At 52.6% G+C, this 16,252-nt stretch overlaps 3 protein-coding genes across 3 annotated transcripts; all 3 read right to left on the reverse strand.

Annotated features, from left to right (window-relative positions):
- Nucleotides 1-973: 973 nt before the first annotated feature.
- BDZ99DRAFT_119587 (uncharacterized protein) lies at nt 974-1,929 on the reverse strand. The gene has a single exon (XM_033712509.1). It carries the CDS (start codon nt 1,556-1,558, stop codon nt 1,055-1,057), a length of 504 nt encoding a protein of 167 aa, XP_033582592.1. The 5' UTR covers nt 1,559-1,929; the 3' UTR covers nt 974-1,054.
- A 4,981-nt stretch (nt 1,930-6,910) lies between these two features.
- BDZ99DRAFT_493632 (uncharacterized protein) lies at nt 6,911-9,013 on the reverse strand (the record flags this gene model as incomplete). The annotated part of the gene is made up of 1 exon (XM_033723251.1): nt 6,911-9,013. One exon carries the CDS (start codon nt 9,011-9,013, stop codon nt 6,911-6,913), a length of 2,103 nt encoding a protein of 700 aa, XP_033582593.1.
- Nucleotides 9,014-9,163: 150 nt separating this feature from the next.
- Nucleotides 9,164-14,310, reverse strand: BDZ99DRAFT_432306 (ABC transporter CDR4). The gene is made up of 4 exons (XM_033717326.1): nt 13,740-14,310; nt 13,537-13,690; nt 9,672-13,480; nt 9,164-9,617 (listed from the first exon to the last, which is right to left on the reverse strand). The coding sequence occupies exons 1-4, from the start codon at nt 14,211-14,213 to the stop codon at nt 9,588-9,590; spliced, it is 4,467 nt and encodes a 1,488-aa protein (XP_033582594.1). The 5' UTR covers nt 14,214-14,310; the 3' UTR covers nt 9,164-9,587.
- Nucleotides 14,311-16,252: the final 1,942 nt, after the last annotated feature.

The raw sequence follows: 16,252 nt of genomic DNA on the forward strand, positions 1-16,252 counted from the left end.
TTTTGAGGCGAGTTGGCTCTCCATATATCGATGGCATCTGTGAGTTACCCCACTCCAACAACCCCACTCCTCCATGACTGGAACTCGACTTCAAAGAACCGGTAGAAGCTTTTATACCCCCGGACTCTGGTATCACGATGCTCGCACGTGATATTAACGCTTCTGTCCCTGCGAACATCTCTCCTAGCCGAGGAGTTTTGTCACGGGATATCCGCCCACCTCACGTGTAACAAAAGACTATGACTCAGCGGCTTGTATATAAACTTCTCCGCGAGCTGCTGAGAGGAACAAGGAGGAGGAAAGGATTAGGTTATCGAGTTCAAATTTCACCCTGGTATTTGACCTATGGAAGACCTGGTCCTGGGGTTCAAATCAGGCTGACAGGTGGATTCATATTGGATTAACTCGAGGAAGGCCAAAGACGAATGGTCGTCTGTTCGGATTGGTGGGAAGCAAAATCGCTTCCAGATCAAGTAATGGTCGTGGTGTAGAGAGACGAGGATGATTAGACCCGATGAGATCCTGCGCAACATGGTCGGGAGGTTAAGACTGAGGGAATTGGTGATGCTATGCTAAGCTTCGATTTCGTGAAAGGTTAATCTTGGGCATGCAGCATAGAGTATGGGATGCACCGCAGAGAGATGAGCGAGTGCGGGAAAGTAAGGAGGTGATGATGAGCACTTAAATCTGGAATAATGCCACTCCAACCTCTAGCTCGCAAAACATAGTACGATTGATCTCTCTGAGTTGAACCATCTGTGTCCGAAGGTCCAGATGGGCTCTCTGATGGCGAACTGTTTAGGGGTTCGAAGGCTTTGTAGTAAGAAAACCGGACACAACACGTGACAAGCTTGACCAGTAGACGGTAAGAATCGAAAGGACGGAGCTTCATATCTTCTCGTCCTCTTCGAGGAGAAAAACAAACGGCGGGAAGATGTTCGGGATTAGCGGTTCTTCGTGCGAAATTTGTGAATTAGAATTAGAATCTATCGAGATCCTGCGTAGGTATATGCGATCCCCAAGCCTCGCCCCCATCACCACACCCCCCTTCCCATCATCCTCTTCTTCGGCGGGTCCACAAGCGCCCTGTACGTATTCGCCGCCAAATCCGCATTACATTTCCGCATATCAAACACATTCCGCGTCCCCCCGGCACAGTTCCCCTCGACCGGCACCCCTGCCTCCTACAAGTCTCCCTCTGCGCCCTCAGCACCCCGTGCGGGAAGTGCTTCTGCAGCTCCGCGGGCGCCTCGACAAACGTCGCCGACAGCCCGCTCTCCGCATGCCATTCGATATGGTAATGTAAGAGGAACATGCCTGGGCTGTCCGCTTTAAAGCGCAGCACCAAGCTCCTGCTGGCCCCGACCTTGACGGCATCGCGGCGCATGGGGATCTGGGGAAGGGCGCTACGTTGCGCGGTGTAGAGGGTTGGGACTTTAGGCTTGAATCGCATACTGCATAGCAGACAAGCATCAGAAGACGAGCGGAACTCGTAGACATCAAGGAGCTGCTGAGATACGTGTGAAGGAGTAAAGCCGTGTGGGCAAACCTGACGCATGTTATATTCCCTGATTGCGCTGATCTAAGAGGGCAATAACCAGGCTTGTGGTCAAGAGACGAATGTCTCTCAGACCGCCAGTGTATTCCGATTGACGTTTTCAACGGTGGCCGTCGCTTGCAGAAGTCGTATCGGGACAGACAAGTGACACTCTCTAGAGCTGCCAACAGCAAAAGACGCAAAGAAAATCTTGCCGAGGGTCCAGCCGGCCGCCATCAGCTGCAAGGTTGATGATCTACGGACCAGAGCCACCTGCAGCAAATGACGGACTCAAGCCTCAGAGGGCTGCTCAAACCACAACGGCAGCGGCAGAGACGGTGTCAAAAAGAGGACAGCTTGAAAGACTCTCGAATGTGGAGTAAGGGGGTGTCTACCTAGCAGATTATATCGGGAAATGCCAATTTTATAGACAAAGGTCTCGTCCTCACCTTCGAGAGCGAAGCCCAACGAAATGAAGACAAATATCGTCTCAAGCGACCTGGCGTAGTTGCCGTCGGCAAAGATGTGCTTTGCATGACTGGACCAGCTGAGAAAAGCCCGGCTGAAAGGAGGGAACCGGAACAGGTAGTACGATATCCCAATGTGCACCCAAGCAATTCCTTTCCCGTTCAGGGAACTGAGCTGCTCACGCTCCAGCCTGAGCTGTGGCTGTGCTGGGTGAGCGCATCCTAAGCCGAGACTAAGCAGCTTGTTAGGGGTCCGGCGGTGCTGATGGACACAAGAGGGTCCTGAAGGAGCTGGTTCTAGTGACAGCTTGATTCAGTTCGCAATTGGGAGTCTGGTGTTGAAGGATTGGGCGGTACTCCTCTTCTAGGTTTGATTCTTTTCGCAAGATGAAGCGGGAACGATCCAGTGTGAAGTCCTACCTCATAGAAATCAACTGCTGCCTTATGAAAACCTATAAACAAGCGACGAGTGTGAATCGAATAGTAACAAAGGAGAGGTTTAAAAGAACCGATGCAGCAACTCATTAACCTTGAATGAGAGCCATGTGAGAATGCAAGATGCGTGAAGATGCGGGTGCGAGAGGCGTGAGGATGAGGATGAGGACGGGAGAAGCGGAGGCCCATGTAACCCCACTGATAAAGTCACGTGCGCCCTTGAAATTGCAACTTGTTACGCCTAATTGCCCTAAAACGGACCGCATTGCAGGAGTACAGTAGAACCTCGTTATAGTGATAGGGGTCGGGGGGCTAGGGGTCGTATCACTGTATAGAATGTATCACTGTATCAAAGTCACGTGTAAGGGATTTGTGTAAGGGATTTGTAAGCCGGTGGCCCCCAAAACAGCAAAGATTCAGGGGGTCCACGGACCACTCGCCCATACAAAATCTAGTCTGGTTAGTATGATATTGTATGAGAGGGTTAGTGATACTATAGTAAGCAGAGAGTTAGTGATATTGCAGGCAAATCGGACAATCCGGCGACTTGCATCACTGTATAGAAAATATCACTATACACCAGTATCATACTGTCGAGGTTTTACTGTATCCATTTCTGGAGTAGGGTGGAAAATAGGCGAACACAGGCTAAGAGTGTCGGCTGCGAGGACGGACGTGAGGATTGAGTTTGAGGATGCGACGGTTGAGGATGCGACGGTTGAGGGCGTGGAGGATTCTCATGTAGCCAAGTTCCTCCCATTCCTCCTCCTTCGTGATTTTGTGCACGATTCCACGTTCGAAAACCTCGGCTCACGCCCTCCAATCAAGCACTGTTTCCTGCCATGTGATAGCTTCTTCATTGTGGCAGGAAGGGCTTCGTTGCACATGAATTTTTTCTGTTTGCCGCCTTTCTTTCTAATAATAGAGATTCAGCGCGGCTCCGGAGCGTACAGTGGGTCTCGTACAGTCACGTGCATGCGATTATTGTAGCACGCCTGCGTATATATGATCACAACCTCAGATTTGAACATTAACACCATCATCTACAAGAGTTCATACGCCTCGTATGTACGTCCATCAGCCTTAATCACCATCTTCTTGCCCTTCTTTGCCTCCTTAGCTTTCTTAGCCTTAGGCGCACTCTTAGCCTTCGTCTGTATGCGAAGTCGATGGCCGCCATCGCTAGGGAACGCTTGAAATGTCGGCCTCTTTTTCCTTAGATTTCTTAGCAGTAGTAGCCCTGTGAGCCTTTAGAGGTGCGCAAGGCTTAGTTGTGCGGAGCTCAAGGTTTCGGGGGGGCTTCGCAGGTGTACGTGGCTTGCCATGTACATTCATAAACTTGTAGTATATGCTTCGAGGCCTCCGAAAGTGACGAGTCGGACGCTATTTCGTTTTCTTCACCTTCTGGCTCACCATTGGAGGTCTTGGCGTCGCTGCAGGCACCTTAGGGTGCCGTTGTGGCACTGTGAACTTATGCCTAGAGTCGTGTTTATGTTTAAATTTGAGGGTGTGGTGAAATATACGCAGTCGTGCTACAATAATTGCGTGCACGTGACTGTACGAGACCCACTGTACGCTTGCTACTTACGCCGGGGGTGTACTGTTCATCTTTCGTCAATGTGCCAGATTTTTATTCAGGCCTACTGGTGTTAATTTTAATATACTTAAGTAGTCGTGCTGTGCCTGCTAGTCTCTATGTGATTTCGCCTTTGCCAAGAGAACTGCAGCACGTCTTTCCCGATGTCCTTATTCCAAATTCTACCCTCAACGCCACGTTTGGACGAGCTAGTTGCCATTGTAGCATTAGATGGCAAGACCAAGGTGCCGGTGAAGGAAGCGGGGACAACACTATTTATATATGATTGGCCTAAGGAGGGTCCAGAGATTCTTCGAGAAGTTCTCCGCAGAATATGTACAGGTAAAGCTACTTTGTACAGCCGCTAATCAATATTTAGGTTAATGAGTTCAAGAGTGCAGTACTAAATACAAAGTGGAAGAAACCGGAGAGAATGCCAGCGTTACTCCTCCGTACGTCGGGCTCACTTACCACGATGCCCGACGAAACCGGCTTACTTATACCTGCCACAACCCCTGACGCGCTTAAGAAAGCAAATTTTCCAGTATTTAGAAGGAAGGAAGGAGGCCGCGAAGAAACGAAAATGGCTCCAGGCATAACTTTGATCTGTGAAAGAGTCTGCTCTGAGCCGCCAGACGACGGTCCTTTCTTCTTGATACTAATTCCTACGCCACCGTCAGAGAAGCCAGAGCCACCGTCAAAGGAGAAGTCAGATATTGAGGGCACTGAGCCAGCAGAAGGAGGCGAAATTGGGATCTAACTATTTCCAGCCCGGCACATCCAACCCGTCCATATCTTCCCAATTTTTCAGATAAATGTTCACAGTTGTAGGAGATAAAGCATCCCAGCCCGCCTCTTGAGTGACAGTTGAGACTTCTGTATCTGGCGATTCGGCCTGATAGGAAGTCGTTTCCCTTTCGCAATGCTGCCCGGAACTGCCATGCACCAATTCACTGAGTACGTGCTCCTGAGATCCCACCGGGGTTGGAAGAGGACCGATGGGCTGAGTGTCCGACGACAGGACGTGTTGTTCAGATGGGCGATTTGCACCTGAATCCCTTTCGAAAATTCTCGTGGAGGCGTCTGCGTGGGGCCATGGTTGTTCTGGTGTGTGCTCTTCGGACGAGGAAGGGGTTGGGGCGAGTTGTTGCTGTGGTACTAGTGGCGATAGGATTGAATCTGCAATATTTGGCCGACGGCCCTGCTTAAGGGGTCCCTCGAGAAGAGGTAGTCGCTGCTGCTCCGGAATCGCTGGGGAACGTGAGCTAATGTGTTGGAGATTTATAGTTTAACATACCAGTCCGCATATATACGAGTAACCGCGAAGCTAAAGCCTCATACTCCTTTGATTTCTGAACTTTTTCATTTAGCCAAAGCGGGCGAGTCGAATTATCCAACGTGGATAAGAATTTGAGGCTGAAGATAAGTTAACGAAGAAATTATATAGGATAATAAGCGCGCTCAGCCCCTGATAGAAACGAAGCCATCGTCAACAGAATCCCCGTGTGATATTCTAGGAGAAGCGAAAGAAGGACGCCTCCTTGTTCGATAGATCTGTTCAAGCTCCTGAAGAGCGAGAGCGACGGATCGTTTTCCTTCCTATAGCCAGGATGCACAGCTGCCATAAATCCTCTCCGGCAGTTGATCTCGAGAAAATTGGAATCGATCTCCTTTGATTTGTTGATGAAATTCTTCAGGCTACTCGCTAAGTTGACTTCGTGAAAAGGAGCATTGTATAGCTTGAGTCCATTGCGCGAGTCGCGCAAAAAACTCCAAGACCACTGCTCGGTGAACTCCCATTTGGTGGTTCCAAGGAATGCACCTGGGTTGGTCGACCATAGAAGGGAGTTGGTTTCGAGTATTTTCAACGTCGTTGGCCATTTATTGTCAATCTTGTCGCGGAGCTCTTGGACCCGCTTATTGAACGTATTTAACTCGATCAGTCCGTGATCAACCGGGCCAACTTGGAAAGTCATTGTCTTCGAATCCTGCTGAGTGCATGTTGGATGCGTCCATTCGATTTCACCGGGCAAATCCGTTGTTAGTAAGATGCTGAGTGACCCATTTTGATTTTTCTCCCATTGCACCCTGACACCAGTGGATACAACGCACTCTGCGGCCTTAAACATTTTCTGATTTGATGAAATGGTGGACGCAGCGGAGCACTTTGATGCATCGCGGTGATGGGACGCCAACGCCCTCAGCTTTGAAAAAAGAGGTTAGCGCGGAGACATTTGTCGCCGCAGTGGCGTGCACATGGTCTCGGCGAGAGGGGGTTTAAGAAAGTTTGATGATGAGCAGCGGGAACGGGTGGAGGTGGTGGAGATGGTTGGAGAGGATCTATGGTCTATACTAAGATTTGATAGCACTGCGGAGCATTTGAGGCGCTCGCGGGGTGAGCTTCACTGAAGTTGCTTTTCCTACTCCCTTCTTTCTTTATCTCGCAAAATCTCACCAGCCGAACTGTGCGAACGATTTCTCGAACGCGGCGTGGCACACCTCTGACCCAACTTCCAGGCCCTTCTCCGTCGACCGCGTGGATTCCATAGTCTATACACGGCGTACACGCTGCTTGCGCGAGCATGGTCAGCTTAAGCTACCTCTCTGACCCCTTCAAGTGCAAATACTCACGAATTCAACCGCATGAACCCCCTTTTGATATACGCCGTGCAGTCACAACGTAGCACACATCGCAGTGACCGCGAGGCTCCTCTTCCTTCCATACAATTACAAAGACTCACGAATCTAACCGCGCATATCACTCTTTCAATCGACACGCTGCAGCCACAGCGAGGCACACGTCCCACTCCTCAAAAACCGCTCCAAAACCATCTCAAGAGTAAGTATTGCCTTCCATATCTACTTTACTCTACCCAACCCCACCCCCAAACCCCCTCACCCCCTCGTCACGGGCAACACCAACCCCCCCTCGCCGCCCTCATCCGCCGTAAACCGTGCCACCCGCTCCACCACCCTCCCCACCGCTCCATCAATGCTCTCCAGCCACGCGCCGGCGCCCCCGTTGCTCCACCGCACCGCCGGCGACGCCGGCAGCGACATCGCGCTGGGCAGATACGCCGCGAGCCCGAAGCCCGATCGATTCTTCTTCATCAGCGGCGTGCGCTGGGCGCTGGGCGTCTGCGCTTCGATGTCGCTCTCGTTGGAGATGGGGGTGTGAAGGGGATGGAGTTGGGGGTGGGGCATGTCGGGGGAAGAGGCGAAGGCGGCGCGGGCGGCGATCCATTCGTCGCTTGTGCGGAGACGGGGGATAGCCTGCTGGCCTCCTGGCTCGGTGTGTGGGTGGAGGTTCAGGTTCAGTGGTTGAGGCCGGCGTTCTGCGCGCATCTTTTGAGCTGTTCGGTCCCTCGGTGGGAGAGAAAGGGGGACGAGGGGGATCGCGGCGGTCTCCGCGGCTGGGAAGTGCGTACCGAGAGGAGAGAGGAGGATTTCTTGTTTCCTCTTCTCTTGATAGTTCTTCTGTGGCCGGTTTCGGGGAGGCGAGCGGGGCGGACTCGGCGATGAGGTATACGCTGAACGCGGTGAAGAAGAGCCAGAGCGGAGGAGAGGCGTGCGACCCGTCGGCGACTCCCCCCGAAACTTTGAGTGAGAGTGGTCGGAAGGCGAAGCGCCATCTGTCCCACTCTCGACATCTCGCGCAGCTCGCGTCCGCCGCTGCACTGCCGCGCCGCACTCGAACTCCCGCACCGTGGATACCGCGCTTGGTGGTGGCTCGGTCATCAGGCTCCCGTTCTCGAAGCCCTGATACCGGCCGCGTCCATGCTCATCGTCGCCCTTCCGGCTTGGAGTGCGCGATAGAAACGCTGGCGGGAAGTTTACAAGATACACCACTGCACTCCCTAGCAGCCCCAACACCAGGCCCAGAAACAGCAACCATACAAGTGGCGCCGGGACGCCCGGGAGATCGAAGCCAAATTCCCACGGCGCGGTCGCGTTATCCGCCCACTCGGCCTCGAAGCTCGGGACGCGGTTCCAACGATTTAGTGACGGAGATAGCGTTGGGGGTTGTGTGATCGTCGGCGTAGGCGAGGCGATGGGGTTTAGAAGCTCAAGGAGGAGCGGGTCTATTTCTTGGGATACGCGGCCGGTGTACATCTTGCTCGCCCCTTGGTGGGTTAGGGAGGGTGGAGGGAGAGAGCTGCTGAGGGTGGTGAGGTGTTTCGGGATGCCGGGAACGACTGCTGCGGCGCTTAGTGGAGAGCGCGTCTGGACTTTGGTCGTGTCTTGTTCATGCTTCGAGTTCGCGATAAGTCCAGCGTTGAAGTCTTGGGTTGCGAGACTTGGAGTTGCAGGTGTTGACGTGGTGACCGTTTGGGCCGTGCCCCACAAATCTTCACCTTCACTACCACGTGTAATAGGCGTAGCTGGGATACCACGGCGATCTATATTGATTTTCCAGATATCGGCGCTGTTCACCTCACCATCTGCGTCATGTACTAGGACATTGACATTCGTCTGCCCTATCTTCGAGCCGTCCAGCACGCTCATCGCCGACTCCACCGCCGAATCCCCACAGCCATCGCGCCACGAGGCGTGTGGATGCCGAGCATGCTCACACCCCAGGAATCTCGTTTGCGTTTCCGTTTTCGTATGCCACACCGTTGTTTGTTTGACTCTCGTGACCTGCTGCTGTGGTTCGTAGTCATCACCGCCGATGCCTCTATGTTGTGCGATAGTCGCGGTAGGGACTGATATAGTGACGAAGCCTTGCAGCTGGGTCGTCTGCGGATACCGGGATTTCCGATGCGTCGCTTCATCCCCATGCCCAGGCGGTCTTATGCCCCACATCGCGCTCTCCATCTCTTGCAGGACGGTCTGTTGTGTGAAGGCCTCGTAGGGTCTGTGGTTCTCCCAGTGGCGGCTCTTCAGAGTGTCGGGGTTGGTATTGACCGTAGCAAGTCCTTCGGAGCTTTGCTGAGGAACGGAAGGGGTGGAAGGCACAGCAGAAGGTGTGGGGACGACGATGCCGCGTGGTACCATGACTGGTAGTCGGGGTAATAAAGCTAGAAGTTATGAGTTTACATCGACCGTAACCTGTGAGTCAAAGAGCTGGCCCGCAGCAGAGAGTATAAAGGAGGAAGAGTATGGAAAGGGAGGAATAAGGCCGTTAATATAATCGACACTTCGAAACGAGCAAACAGTTAGATGTAGATTGCACGTTGTCCTTCCCTTCACCATCCAAATAACAGAGAGAAGGCCAAGTCAGAAGTAATCTACTACCCAAAAGTGGTAAGATTTGTGTCAACTGATTCGAGGAAATTATACGGGTTGTCTAGTGTAAATGTGAAGGTTGGCAGTGTAAAGGAACAGCTACTCAGCGAGGCGCGTATGACCTACTATTTTGCCAACTCACAACTGCCAAGCGTCCATGCTCCCAACCTTGAAATCCGCTCGCAGTCTATTAAGTACACTAAAATTTTGGTTGATCCAACGCTTTGGGTATTCTAAAAGAACACCGCAAGATCCGTCTACCGTGCTCCGATCACAAGGTCGCCTTGATGGACACCACTAAGAAATGCTTTGAAGAATACGGACCGCTGTGGTGTTATACCGCTCAACGGCGGTTGAAGTTGAGATAACGAGCCTATTAAATGTCAGTTTTAGTTCGATTTAATGAGAATAACACGGAGAAACATACCGCGATAAACAGGATGATCAAGTTGCTGCCGATAAACGCAGCAAAGATACCAAGGTCGCGCCACCTATTGCCGAACTCATATCCAAGCGGCTTGTAGAATTCATCGCCAACTTTGTAGGCGCAGTACTGGCAAGCTTCCGTCATATTGTTAAGAAGGTAACCTGGACCCTCGGCGGTAAAGAAATCTGCCATGTACGATCCGCAGTCTTGTCCGGGCGGCGAAGAGAAGCTGTTGAATTCCGCGGTTGTACACCTGACCGGGCGGTCATGAAGCTCGGTGACGACCATACCACCAATGAGGCGAGTGAAGGGGTCGAGCTGGTATAGCCAAGCACGCCAGAAACCAGGGATGGCCGGTTTTGGAATCGTGACACCACAGAAGAGGGCAAAGACGATGATGATAAAGGGATTGACAAGGGAACTAATGAAGGGCGTCGGGGTCAGAGCAGCTACCATCTGGCCGAGAGTGACGGAGAAGATTTCGGTAATGAGGACGATAAAGAACTGGTATCCAGCGCGGCTTGAGGCAGGATTGAGTCCGGGGATGTAGTAGATCGGTAAGAAGAAGGCCACAGCACATAGAATGCTGTAGGGCATCTCGGCAAGCACCATGGACAAAGCGAAGGGGAAAGTTTTGTAGGCCTTGGCCGCCTGTTCGCGGTAGCTGATCATCCTAGCAATGGCGTATTTTGGCTCGACTTGAGCCAAAATAAGAGCGGGAAGAACGGTAACCTGGAAAATGATGAAGACACGGTATTGGAGAGACGACCTAGAATCGTCGAGTTGAAGATACATGAGACCAGTGAGTAAAGCGATGATGACATGGTTGAACAGTCGGGTGAAACCGTAGTTTGGCGTCCGCCAGAAAGACTTATGGGTACGAGCGTTGACCATCTTGATTTGATGCCAGAGAGGTGTGGCGTATTCAGCTTGTACCACTTCTTCGACTGCACCCACCGCTGCCATGCGGTCTCTCTTGATCTTGACGATGTCCTCTTTGATGGTACTAAACTCGTCCGAGTCTTGCCAAATATCTGCCCAATCACGATTTCCAATGCGAGGTGCCTGACCAGCTCCTATCGCGTCAAGCATCCATTCGGCTGGGTTGGCATCCGAGGGACATTCGGCGCCGTGACGGCGGAAGTAGTCGAGCAAAACATGAGCGTCCTTGCCAATGTCACCGAAGTACACGCACTGTCCGCCACGCTGGAGGAGGAGCAGGCGATCGAAATTCTCGAAAAGCGCAGAATTGGGCTGATGGATGGTGCACAGAATGGCTTGTCCAGCAGCAGCGAGTTTTCGTAAGAAACGGACGATATTGAAGGCACTCTGGCTGTCAAGACCACTGGTAGGCTCGTCGAGGAAGAGAAGCAATTCGGGCTTTGCAGCAAGCTCGACACCAATCGTCACGCGCTTACGCTGCTCAACAGCAAGACCAGACTCGGGATCACCAATGATCGCGTCGGCCATATCTTCCATCTCAAGAAGAGAAATGACCTCTTCGACGTAGGCATACTTCTCCTCTTGAGGGGTATCATAAGGTTGACGAAGATCAGCAGAAAATCGGAGAGCTTCTCGGACAGTTGTCGCGGGTTCGTGGACATCGAGTTGTTCTGCATACGACGTACCACGCTGGAAAGCAAGACCTGGTGTCTTACCATCGACGAGCTTATCTCCAGAGATAACACCGATGTTTTTACGAGCCGCGAGGACATCCAATAGGGTAGTCTTACCAGCACCCGATGCTCCCATCAACGCGGTCAGCTGCCCGGGTTTTACGTATCCAAAGATGTCCTTGAGCAAGCGGAGTTGACCGGAAGGAACCGGAACATCGTAGCAGAGGTTCTCCCAAGTGATAACAGCTTCGGATGTAATGTTGAGCCCAGACGTAGCATCGGCAGCGCCCTCGTCTTTGCGGTTTCTCTTTTGCTTCTTTTCTCGGAGAGTTTGGTTAAGTTTCTTGAGCTCGTCGTTTTCTTTGACGAAGAAGGTGACAGTCCTCCCTCCAGCGCCCCACTGAATGTACTCACCGAGGAAAGCGTTGGCCAGGAGGAATCCCACGATGAGAACGACGATAATTCCCCAATTGCGCCAGAGATCCTTCGGATAATACGCGAAACTCTGCTCAATATAGCTGGTTCCTGAGACGAGCGGTTGACCAGGCCTACTTCCCGTCAAGGTACACACTTGGTGGTTGATGTCATCATAAGTTGGACCATAGGGAATAAGAGATGTTCCTTCGCATTTGAGATCCAAATGCCTGAACTCGTTCATCATGAGTGCGCTGAATCCGAGACCTAGAGCATTGATGTAAAAGATCCATCTCAACCAGACTTGCTCAGACTGCCACTGGATCAGATAACCAGATGTGAGGACGAAGAGGGTAATAATAGTTGCAGCCAGTCGCATGGCAACATCGAAATCGGGACAGAGACATCCAACGGTTCGGAAGAAGAGCGTCATAGCAAGATATGCGGTGATGATTGTCAAAGTGAAAATGAAGAAGGCACCAGCGTCTCGGACTAGTCCACACATAAAGTAAACCATGATACTGAATACGATGATCTGGGCGGATGCAAACAGTAAGTCGACGCCGATCTGGGCAATCCATAGAGCTGATGGCCGATGGAATGTGTATGCGCGGTGCTTGTTGATGATAGGTCTTCCAACCATGGTAGAAGCCAGTTCGGAAAAGGCCTGGAAAGCATTGAAGAGTAGTGCGATGAAGAGAACACCGCCACGGGTGAAGGCACCGGCGCTGGTGACGGGGAGATCGAGCCAGACAGTTCCGAGGATAATGGCAACAACGATAGCAGTGATCCAGGAGACGACTAGAGAGAACTTGTCTTGCCACTTCAGGAGGAATTGACGTTTCGACAATGCCCAGAGCTGTAGATAGAAGGGGATAGAGTAGACTGATTTCTGTGGGGCGTGTCGTTTGCTTTCCTTGACGGCCGTCTCGAAATCGTCATACACCTGCTTCTCTTCCGCCATTGTCTGGTGGTAAGCCTTCATTTCTTGCTCGAGGCTAGACCCTAGTTTAGAAGCGTTGAAGGCGGCTACAAGAGCATCTGGTGTGCTTGGGACGTCTTCCGCGCTTCGGCCTGCTTGGTATTCACGCTCGAATGGATCGGTGCAACCAGTAAGATAATCAGGGGTGGTCTGACGAGGCTTCTCGAGGAATCCAAGACCCTCGAAATACGCACGAGCTTCGTTAGCAGGGCCAAAGAAGACCTGGCGACCGCTGTCAATTACCATGACCTTGTCGAAGACCTTGTAGATGTTCTCGGATGCCTGGTAGAGGGAAACAAAAGTAGTCGTCTGGTAGATGTCGGTGAGAACTCGAAGAGATCTTGCATAATCCACGGCAGTGGAAGCGTCCAAGCCCCTCGTTGAATTGTCCCACGAGAGTACCGATGCGCCAGTAACCATCATCTCAGCGATGGAAACTCGTTTCCTCTCGCCACCAGAGATTCCGCGAACGAAAGGGTTTCCGACAATGGTGTCCTTCGTGTGTTCGATATTAAACATCTTCAGGAACAGATCGATGACCTTTTCCTTGAACTCCTTCCGGGAGAGGCCTGCAGGTCGTTTTCCAGGGACCTTGCACTCGAGGGCGAAATCCAGAGTTTGGCCAACAGTAAGAGTAGGATGATGGTTCTCGTCCTCCTCGCAGTATACCGCCTCTCCTCGATACCGCTTTGCGAAGAATTCGCTGTCGAAAGGACCGTATAACACATCCCCGTCAATCTTGGTGTATCCGAATCTTTGGTTGCTAATGACTTTGAGGAACGTGGTGCATCCAGAGCCTAATACGGATTAGCATGCCATGTTCATCTCTTCCGTAGCTGAGAGCCAGACTCACCAGGACGGCCCAGCACCAGAACCATTTCTCCAGGCTTTGCCACACCCTTAAAATCTTTAAGAATATCGAACTCCTTCCCCTTCTTTCCAAGCTTGAAGACACTCATGAAAGTCTCAACGACATTGAAGAAGGTCACAAAAGCCCATGGGAACGTCTACATCACAATTAACTTCGTCTCCTTGATAGTCTAGGGCAATTCTCACCTTGACAAAATTCTTCACACCTCCAACCCCACTGACAGTAAGATTATCCCACACAACACCAATCCGTTTCGACTTGATCCCCGCCTCATCGGCCTCGCTCTTGTTCCCCCTCAGCGTGCTCTCCAGATCGAACTGCTCGGCCTCAGAGTCCTCGGAACTCGCAGCCTTCTCGATATCGGCAGCCGTCTCGTGCTTCTGCCTGCTGTGGGTCCTGGATATGCGGCGCGAGTGCTGCGACACGCGCGACAGCTCCTTGCTGAGCTCGGCGAACTCGGCCTCGGCGCGCTCGACGTTGACGCCGCGGTCGACATGGCTGTAGCTGCGCTCCAGCTCCTTGGCGGAGTGCTTCTCGTCGTAGTCGTCGCGGGGGCTGTCGGCGGCGTGCTCGTGGTGGATGGCCTCGTAGACGCGGCCCAAGGTCTGCGATGTTTCCTCGCGCTGCGTCGAGTGGTTCAAGGGTGTATCCGTGTCCATGGTCGCTTCGGAGCCAATGGGCAGGCGGGTGACAGAGCCTTGGGTTGCCTTCCGGGGGGCTTTGGCGTCGCACCTCACGCGGCGTGCAATTGACGATATGGATGGGGAAAAAACGAAGAATGGATAAAGAGAGAGAAGAAAGGTAGACCAAGCGAGGACGATGTCGGGAGCTGACGCTAAACAGCGGCACGTATGGGTCTTTGAGAAAAGGAAGGGTCACTAGCCGTGCAGCCGTCGCGGCGTTAGCAGCGGAGTTTGTTTGCTCAATGATAACGCAGTAAGGCCGTGGGTCTAGCAGACGAGCCGGGTGAATCCCTTTCCTTTGAGTCACGGATCGGGCGCCCTTATTTCATCGTCTTGCCGCGAGAAGGGCGCACACTTGGCGGAGACTTTGAGGGAGCAGCGTTGAGTCTTGATGAGTCGAACTCAGCTCCAGATCTTCACCGCCACGAAGGATCGCTCTGCGATCTCTCCCCAGCGGTGCACGCAGGGCATAACGAGCCCCCTCGCCGAAACCGCCTCCCGTTTGCTCGGGCGCAACCGATGCCGATTCCGGATGGACGACTCGAGATGGGGATTCTGCAGTTGGTAATCCAGTCAGCCATTCCTCTGCGCTTTCCCCACCCGCAAGCATCATTGCTCACCGCCCGCGCATCCTCCGCATCCCGCAGCCAACCACCGGGTGAAATCTTCCCATGACTCAAGCGGCGAGGCTTCGGGTAGATCGCGTTTAGCTGCGAAACCCGCTTTTCCGCTGACGCCCAAGCATCCAAACCACCTGCACCACCACGTTGCTTGCCGCAAGAGGCAGAACGAGCATTACGCAGCGGTCGAATGTTTGTCCGTAGCTCTTCGTCCGTGGGGGCGGCCGCACATCGCGCGTGGTCGGGAGCTTTCAAAGGAATCCGAATCCGAGGACCTGGTGTAGGGCTGACATTGATGCCCCACCACCAAACAACCAACCTGGGGACAAGATACCTCTGTCCGCCACGCTCCGCCACCTGCGTGCTGCCGCCGTATTTTAAGGATTGCTCGTTTACCGAATCATGGAGCTCAAGACCTTGGCGATAATCCACTCATCCTCGCCTGGGCACTCAATGGCCGAGTCATACTTCGTACTCGGCCGTAGTAGTGTCTATGCTATTGGACCGTGGGTATGTCCCGATATGTTTGTGAAACAGGGGCCTGCTCCTTTAATACACAAGCAAAAGCAATACCAGCCTCATTCTCGTCCGCGATAATGCTTCGGCAATATTCTGCGACGGTTCACCGAGTTCCGCCATTGAGAAGCCGAGCCCCACCCCCCTCACGTAAGAAATCCGCGGCTGTATAGCTATCCGCTAACGACCTCAGTATTAGCAATCACTTCACGCTCGGGAGACGTCTCGCTAATCTATCCGGTGGACCAATGGGTGTGTGGTTGGGCATCACTGCCATGTCAGGGAAATCGAACCGCACTCGTGTGAAATGATTTTTATGTTTTAAATCTTTGTGAACAGACCGCGCATATACCTGAAAGGTTTGCAATGCCAGTACGTCACGGGGACTTACATAGATAGACGAATAGATACGTTCTTTTCCACCGGCACAAGAAGCAGTTTCCAAGGCCTAGCCAGGTAGAGGGCTAGGAAATTGGCATCCTTTGAAGCAAAGTGCAGTTGACGTGGTTCTGCGTGTCCCCGGCATACTCGGGGCTTTCCAACCCCCCTGCACAGGGTGGTTGGAAAGGCACGAGTAATCACGGGAACGTGATTTAATGAGGTGTAAAGTAGTTGAAGCCAGCAAATGTCCTCTGCTGTCTTCTTCTCAAAACTTTTATCAGTAGGTCTCACGTCCGTAATATCCAAAGCGTTGGGACCCTACATGCAGGCGAGAGACGGGCCGTGGATCCGATCGCGGCTCCCTGCTTTTGGAAACGAGGCGCTGGGGAATGCGGATTGAATGCCTTGATTTATGCGGAGAGACGCAGTCCGAGCTCGTGATAAGCATGTGATGGGAAGTGCATGTGATTGCTGAGTTGGGTGAGGTGGGAAGACGTG

This window comes from Mytilinidion resinicola, assembly GCF_010093595.1.
Source record: "Mytilinidion resinicola strain CBS 304.34 unplaced genomic scaffold BDZ99scaffold_2, whole genome shotgun sequence".
Classification (NCBI taxonomy): Eukaryota; Fungi; Ascomycota; class Dothideomycetes; order Mytilinidiales; family Mytilinidiaceae; genus Mytilinidion; species Mytilinidion resinicola.